The sequence below is a fragment of the Acanthisitta chloris genome, unplaced genomic scaffold (genome assembly GCF_000695815.1).
Source record: "Acanthisitta chloris isolate BGI_N310 unplaced genomic scaffold, ASM69581v1 scaffold26425, whole genome shotgun sequence".
NCBI lineage: Eukaryota > Metazoa > Chordata > Aves > Passeriformes > Acanthisittidae > Acanthisitta > Acanthisitta chloris.
In genome coordinates this window covers 20,546-28,543 of record NW_008674636.1, presented here as the reverse complement: position 1 = coordinate 28,543, position 7,998 = coordinate 20,546, and the positions used below count along the sequence as shown (strand labels likewise).

The following is a 7,998-nucleotide window of genomic DNA, read 5'->3' as shown; positions in this document are numbered from 1 at the left end:
CGGGGTTGATCCGGGTCGGGGGTCTCGGCGCGGGCAGGGATTGCTCTGGGCCGGTGATGGTTTCAGCGCCGCGGGGTCAGACAGGGGCCGCGCTGGGGAGATCTGCTCCCCTGCTGGTCTCGGCACGCGTGTGCGGGACCGGCGCGTGGTATGTAGTCCCATTTCTATGGGTCAGCCCGGCGGGTTCGTTGGGGTTTTTAGAGGGGCTCTTAAGTTACCGGGTTTGACCGCGTTCCAAGCGCTCAGAAGCTGCTCGCGCTTGGAGCTGTAAGCGGAGCCCCCTGGCCCGTCCGTCTCTTCCAAGCTCTCAAGCACTGGGAGGACAAGGAATTGTCTCTTCCCTCCGTGGTTACCCACCCTCCCCAGCCAGCCCGTGTGTGTCGTTTGTCGGGAAGTTTTGTCCAGCCTGGACATGGCTAAGTGTTGCCATTGCTCCTGTCTCAGCCTGCTCCAACGCCCGAGAGTTCCTTTGGGGAATCCTTAGGGAATGCTCTTCCCTGCACGATGAGTGGGGGAGCAGGAGGAGCAGGCAAAGTGTGCCTGGCTGTTCTGCCTGGGGATGTGTGCGGGGACTGAGAGCAGGGGAGAGGGAGGGGGTGAGGTTCTTTCTTGAGTTTTGGGTTTTCCTTCCTCCCGTGCGATGCTTCTTGGGCACCATTGCGGGGACTGAGAGCAGGGGAGAGGGAAGGGGTGAGGTTCTTTCTTGAGTTTCGGGGTTTCCTTCCTTCCGTGCGATGCTTCTTGGGCACCACAGCTGAGCTCAGGCTGCCAACGGCAGCTTGGTAGCATCATTCTGAGCTCCCCGAAAGCCACTGCTTGTCAGTCCCCTTGCTCTGGTCCTACATGCAGAAGTGCTGGTCATGCTGAGCAACAATGGCAAGAAGCTTGGTAGGTCAGTCAGTCCATATCCTGCCGGGACTGGTGACTCAAAGGCCAAATGTGACAGTCAGTCCCAAAACCTACGTGTGCTGAGTTGGGTTCCTCATGAGCATGGCAGGAAAGGGGTTGCCAGAGCCTGCCCCTCTTGCCCCCAGCGGCCCAGCAGCTACAGCATGCTGGGAAAAAGGGAGAGGCAAGCTGAAATCCCCTCTGGCAGGAAAAGGAGAGGAACTGTTTTTCTTGCTCTAAATGCCTGCTCTGGCGGCTGAGTCCTGCTTACTGTGCCTGGGGAGCAAGAGCTTACACCAACCCTAACTCCAGAAAAGATTTCACAGCTAAGCAAAGCAGAAAGAGGCAGTAAGGGAGAGCTGCAGAGAGATGATGCTTGGGGCATTTTCTGCTGGCAGACCTCAGCAGTCAGATCTCAGTGTGCTGATAGTCATGGACCATCCCATGCGTGTGGTATGCATTAGGTATGCCCTGGATACCAAGACTGTCAGTTCTGTATGACAGCAAGAACAGAAGGATCAGGCAGAACAGCTCACTAGATCGGTACACCTGAGTGTTATATACACACAGACTTGAAAAACATACCCCATACTCACTGACCCAGGAACTTAAGTTGAAATTCTGCCTGGCATGCATCAGCATGGTTGTTTATAATCACAAGTGAACAAGCATTCATTGTTAAAAGTCGGGGCATGCTCACTTCTGGAGTGGAGTGCCAAGCAGTATTTTTTTTCCTTTGAGTATCAGCCATATTCGCTGAGTTATATATTCACTGCATATTTGATCACATGCAGAACCAACAGACCTTGATTAAAAAAACAACCTCAAAATGTGCCATGCTAAGAACCCCTGTGAAAAGCAACATGCCAGTAAAATACATCTCCCCCCCTCATTTCAGCTGGCTGCTGCTGCACATGGGCATACACAGCACTTGGCAATAAGCACCAAGACCCTGCTTGACCTGACACAGCAAACTTGAGCAAAGAGGAAAAAAATATTTACCAAAATGAATAAAAAACATTAGACTTCGTATCCTCATTTTTTGTTCCAAAGGGAGAGACTCTCATCTCCCAGGAAAGGAGGCTATAGTAGCACTCAGCAGCTATCTTTATTTACCAAATTCACAAAGTACTTGCATGCCAAAGCCAAACTGAGTATTTGCAGTGAGTCACAATAATAACATTAAATTGGGGTTTATGTGGTTACTCAAGCTGAGTGCTATCTGGAACTCGGGGCAGGATTGATCTGGCTAGTGGTGAGTCACCCTCTCAGATGGCTGTTTCTCCCCCACTAACTGAAAAGGGAGGGCAGACAGGGATAGAGTTAGTTGTTCAAGTCTAAAAGTAGGTGATGTGAATCTCACTCCTATTTTTTTTTTAGTTTTTAGTATATATTTAGTGTATATGCTGTTCTTCAGTCACTTATGCCTGAAGGAAAAAAGATGGAAGAAAAACATTCTGCTTTTCCATCCCTGGGAAAACTCCTTTGGGAAATACCCTAAGCTAGAGCAACAGTCAACACTTTCAGTCTTAGCAGGAAGTTTTTCTCAGGGCAGACTTAGCTTTTCTTTGGTTAACTTGTGGCATTTTAACTATGTAACAAGCCAGAGGGTGAAGGAATAAGGACATACCTGCAGCTGGAAGTGTGATGTGTAATGAGAGCTCACCTTCACATTGCAGAATTGTGTCCAGCCCCTCTTCCTTTCACTCCACACAGAAAGTCCAAGAGCTTTCTGGCCTATACAGGGACCCAAGTCAATGCAACAGCTAAAGCTTTCATGGCAGCAGGACTTGCACTCCTCTTTGAACATGAGCTCATATTTCCTGGCTCTATGCAGGCACAGTCTTCATATCTGACAGAAGTTTCATTTCCACTGCGATCTGGTGTGCAGAGATCCCTAGAAAATAGAGTCATGTCAAGTATCGTGTGTTCTTGAAAGGCTGGATCATGCTTCTAAAATTCATAAAATGAAAGTTAAAATAAGTAGGCTAAGAGCTCCATTATCCAGGAACATGAGGAAGCAAGACTGGTGGGAGCAGGATTGACTGCTTTGGTTTATCCCACCTGGTTTTGCTGGTGCCAAAATTTCTTGACAGTATTTTATTGCATTCACAGTCTTTGCACACCAAAGATCCCAAGCTATAATTTCAGCTTTTCCTTTAGTATTTGTGTTCTCATCTTGCTCTTTCACTCAAAAGCTCCTCATCCAAGGATTTCTTTGTAGGAAACCACATCCCAGGATAGGTGAGACTCTGGGTAATCCTAATCAGGGAGTCTGGTGTGCAGCTGTGCACCATAGTTTGCCCTGCCTGTTTGTTCTTCAGCCTACTTTGTGTATTTGTGAGGGAGAGAAAAAAAAACCCACATGCTGCACTGTTGTCATTTAGAACAGATGTGGATGTTTGTCCTGCAGCAGAGCAGCTCCCTGTCGTGCACAGGTCCACTCAGGCTGTTGAATCAAGGAAGGGAATGGAGCCTTTCTCCTCTCCTGATGACAAGTAACAAATCCCTTTGCTCTTCAGGAGCACTGGCCACTCACTGCTTCTCTCTGAAAGCTATTTCTGCAGGGTAGGTTGCTTTGTTTAGGTCTGTCAGGACTAAACCTGCATCTTGGCCTCTTGCCTTTTCCCCCTGACATGCTCTAGAGAAGAAAATTCTGGGAACTCAGAGGAATTGACTGGTCTGTCTGCCAGATAGCTCAGGCAAGAGATAAATGGTGTGCAGTAGCCTCCAGCAGCAGCTCTGTGGTTTCCCTTCTAGCATAGCAAAAGGGTGATCTGGGTTGAAGGGCAAGAGTAGAATGTAAATCATCATTGTCCCAAACACACAGGACCAGGCATGTTGTTCTCCTCCTCTTCCCTTTCCCCTCCAGCCTCCTTGGTGGCAGAGACCCTGGACAAGGACCACAGGGAAAGCAGTGGAGAGAGCAGCTCTGCACTAGTGGTTTGATGAACCAACCACAAGTCCCTGTGATCTCGGAGCTGCCTCGTGATGGCTGAGCTACCTCCCTGGAGGAGGAGGAAGTGACTCACATTCCCATGGCTGGCTGGCCTTGGGCAGCACCCTTCAGCACTCAAGGGGCTAGGGGCAATGAAAAATGAACTTACAGCATGGAGCACCTTCCTTATTTCAAACTACGGCAGCAAAAATTTGCTTTTGCTTCAGAGTTACCCTTACGTAGGTTTTCTATTAGGAAAACCCCAACAGACTATTGAAATCCCAGATTGTGTGAGAAGGAGTGTGCAGAGGTGAGGGAGGGATGAGCGTGCTGCATTCCACTTCCCCTTCAGCAGAGATCAGACTATTTTCAGAATCATGTGTCCTGTAACTGGAAGCACTGGCAGCCTGGGGGCATGGAGGAAAGGCTTGGCTTTTGTGGGTTTATTCACATAATGGGGGCTTTTTGCCTTTTTTTTTATTTTCCCCTTTTTGTCAAGCAGGGAGGACAAGTGATACCACAGTGTTTCATTTTGTCCCTACCTCAGCTCTGGCCCAAAATGGGGCTGTGGGGTGTGTGTGTGTATCTAACTAATCCTTGAGGAAGCAGGTGTGCAGTCAGAAATGGGAGGCTTGCTCACAAGAGTATGGATCTCCACCCTGAGCCTATGTCCAGCACAGCCTAAGTTAGCTCCCAGCACCAAGAGGCATAGACAGGACAGGTCCTGGTACCCTTCAGCTGTCAGTACAGTAACTCCTGGGCAAGTACTTCTACCTGCATCAAAAAAGGTTCAGACCAAGCAGCTTTTTTTACCAAGGGCAAGGAGTTGGACTGGTAAAAAGCACAGCTGCCATGGAAGATCTGGCTCTGCCTTCCAGGGCTTCCATTGCTGCAAACTGACCTATCCAGTACAGTCTGGGCTGTTGCAAAGTGAGGTCAGAAAGTTTGAAAATTTTAGTTCGAAAGGTAGCAAACTAAAGCGAGGAGTGCTCAGGAGTTTACTTGTATCCTCTGGTTGCATTAGGAGCATCTCACCTGTGTGTACATTAGCCACTCACCTTCATCCCCAGTGCAGATGTTTGCTGCTTCACCACTTCACTCTTTTTGTTTTGCTCTTTCCAGAGTGAGCTGGAGATGGTGGACCATCTTGCAAACACCGAGATCAACAGCCAGCGCATTGCTGCTGTGGAAAACTGCTTTGGGGCTTCTGGGCAGCCCTTGGCCTTGCCAGGAAGGGTCCTGCTAGGAGAAGGGATTTTAACCAAAGAATGCCGCAAGAAACCGAAGCCTCGCATATTCTTCCTTTTCAACGACATCCTCGTCTACGGCAGCATAGTCATCAACAAAAGGAAATACAATTCCCAGCACATCATTCCCCTTGAAGATGTCACTTTGGAGACGCTGCCAGACACCTTGCAGATGAAGAACCGTTGGATGATTAAAACCTCCAAGAAGTCCTTCGTGGTTTCTGCGGCCTCCCTGACGGAGAGGAAGGAGTGGATCAGCCATCTGGAGGAGTGCATCAGGCACCTGCTGATGAAGACGGGCCGGCAGCCCTCCACGGAGCACGCTGCTCCCTGGATCCCAGACAAGGCCACGGACATCTGCATGCGCTGCACGCAGACCAAGTTCTCCACGCTCACCCGGAGGCACCACTGCCGCAAGTGCGGCTTCGTCGTCTGCGCAGACTGCTCCAGGCAGAGGTTCCTGATGCCCAGGCTGTCCCCCAAGCCCCTGAGGGTCTGCAACCTGTGCCACAGGCAGCTGCTGGCAGAAAAGAAGAAGGAGGCAGAGGCAGATCGGAGGCAGATGGAGCCAATCCGCTCTGCCATCCAGGGCTACGAGCCCTCCAGTGGTGATGACAGTGACAAGTCTGATGATGACAAAGCTGACCAGTGGCCAGGAGACACAGAGTTTTATACCTCAGAAGTATCCTGGTCATCTTTCCATAGCTGACCTCCCTGGGAGTTGGCGGTGTTTCGACATTGGGAAGCCAACCTCTGGCCTCCAATGCATGTCCTTCTGGGTGTTTTCTCTGGAGGCCATGCCTGGGAAGGTGGATCTTGGCCCTGTGTGTGGTGTCTGCAGGGGGAGCAGAGATGAGGTCACCTCTCTGAGAATGTCTCATACAATGCGAGCACAGAGAGGAACAGCTCAGTGAAGAGCACAGACTGGGGCAGAGACCTGCGGATCAGTCTCGGCCAAGCCAGCTCACCCTTCAGTGCCTTAGTCTTCCTCTCTACAGAAACACAGCAATACTAACTTCTTTTTTGAACTGTTTTTGGGACTGGCTCTTGGGAGAAAAAGGAGCAAGAAATCCTGGAGTTAAACACTGTTGCCTGCTCACCGTGTGTTCCTCTGTCATGACAAGGGGCACTCTGGATATCATTTTCCATGAGCATTGCATCTGCTTCAGAGATTCTCAGTGCAGGTGTGCCAGCTCGAGGGGATAGCTGCTCATCCCTGCACAGTAAGGCCAGCACCAGCTTCCATGTCTACACACAAGTGTCTCAACCTTGGAAACACTAAGAGAATGGTGCTCTGAATGAGTCTCAGTTTGAACAGCCTTAACAAAGCACTGGAGCATCCAGGTCTGTTGCTTGGAAAGAAACCCTCTTGGTGGTACTGGGCCAGGAGGAAGGAAAGAGAGGGGAAAGGGACAGGTAAAATTATACTGAGCAGTGAAATAAGGAGAGAAAGACATTGACTCAACTAAGTGCAGAGCCCAGATCTCCAACACAGGCAGTTACACCAGATTGCCAGAAACCTGGAAGAACTCACGCCTGTCAGGTAAAAGGACATCCCAGGGAAGACTTGTTAAAAGTCTTGAAAAATCCAGGAAAATGCCCCAAATGAAGATCCTATGAAGTACAGCACTATTTCCTGGGCTGCTGTCCAAGGCATTGAGTGCTCACTTGTGGGCTCACCTCTTGTCTATCAGTCTCATGAGCCCAAAGCTAAGGTCCTTTACGTACTTCAAGGATGGGAGCCAAAGACTTTACAGTTAACTTGAGCTCAACTTTAAAGTTCAAATTAAGTTAGAAATAAATGGTGTTTATGCAAGTATTCTATTAGAATGTAGTGTGGGAGTAAATATACAGAAAAATCAGACAACAGCAATTGTTTTGCAGCAGACATTTCTACAAACTCTGTTATGACTTTTAGTATATTTTTGCATTGTGTATTTTATCCTCTGGAAAAGCAACACGGCTGGGAATACACTGCCAGTGTTAAACTGATTCCTTACCATGACCTTTTACAAGCAGTGCATTGCCTGCCAGATGGCCAGACTTAGGGTTTTTTAAATTTCAGTTCAAAGTAATCATTCTTACTGTCTTTTGTAAACTGCCTTTTCCAATGAATTTGTATCAGTTGATTCTGTGAATAAAGATCTGGCCAACAGGAAGAAGCCAGGAAAACAGGACAATAAAGTGTGTTGTTATTGAACAAGAATCTTAAACAAGATCTGGGATCCAGGCCCAGCCAGCCAGCACGAGTTCTGACTCCTCAGCTGTGGGGAGACTGCTCTGGGTTTCTATTTACTGCTTGAAGGTAAGGGCAAGTGAAAAAAAATCCAAATCTGATGCTTCCTTTCTATTTATACCATGTTATCATCTGACTGAGTTTTCCCAAGTCTTTTGCAATCCCCTGCAGTAGTCTGTATTAATTGAACCGGTATTTTTCCGGTGGGGATACAGCTTAGACTGGGCCAACAAACCTTATGACCTAAGCAGATGTTTTTGCGTTTTAAAGTAATAAGTACACAGAGTTCTGTTTTTTCCATCCCTCTCCAAGCTCAGTTCCTAGCCCTGTGCAGCAGTGATTGTTTTTACAATGCCTCCCACCCACCAGAAGGGTGTACATGCTATGCAAACAGAAAATGACCTTAAAAATAAACAGCCCTTAGGATGGTTCACGAGCCAAAAATAGCCCAGCGGCTGAATCCACATCCCTAGCTGGTGTTCCAGTTCCCTGCTCCTGAGGTGAAACTCCCAGTGTCTTCCTGGTAACTGGCCCCAGATATGTATTCCAGTTTTGAACCAAATCCTTCTCTTAGAGATCAGCTTTCCTTTATCTTATGTGTTCAAAGGTCTTACTATTATCAGCCCCGAAAGGGCTATGCACTGTTTTTATCCACTGATGAAGGACAGACACGCCTGTAACGAATGTTT

The 7,998-nt window shown here is 48.5% G+C and overlaps 1 protein-coding gene across 1 annotated transcript; it reads left to right on the top strand.

Annotated features, from left to right (window-relative positions):
• The first annotated feature begins 4,952 nt into the window (after positions 1 to 4,952).
• Positions 4,953 to 5,782, top strand: PLEKHF1 (pleckstrin homology domain containing, family F (with FYVE domain) member 1). The gene has a single exon (XM_009075428.1). The coding sequence runs from the start codon at positions 4,961 to 4,963 to the stop codon at positions 5,780 to 5,782; it is 822 nt and encodes a 273-aa protein (XP_009073676.1). The 5' UTR covers positions 4,953 to 4,960.
• The last annotated feature ends 2,216 nt before the right edge of the window (positions 5,783 to 7,998 follow it).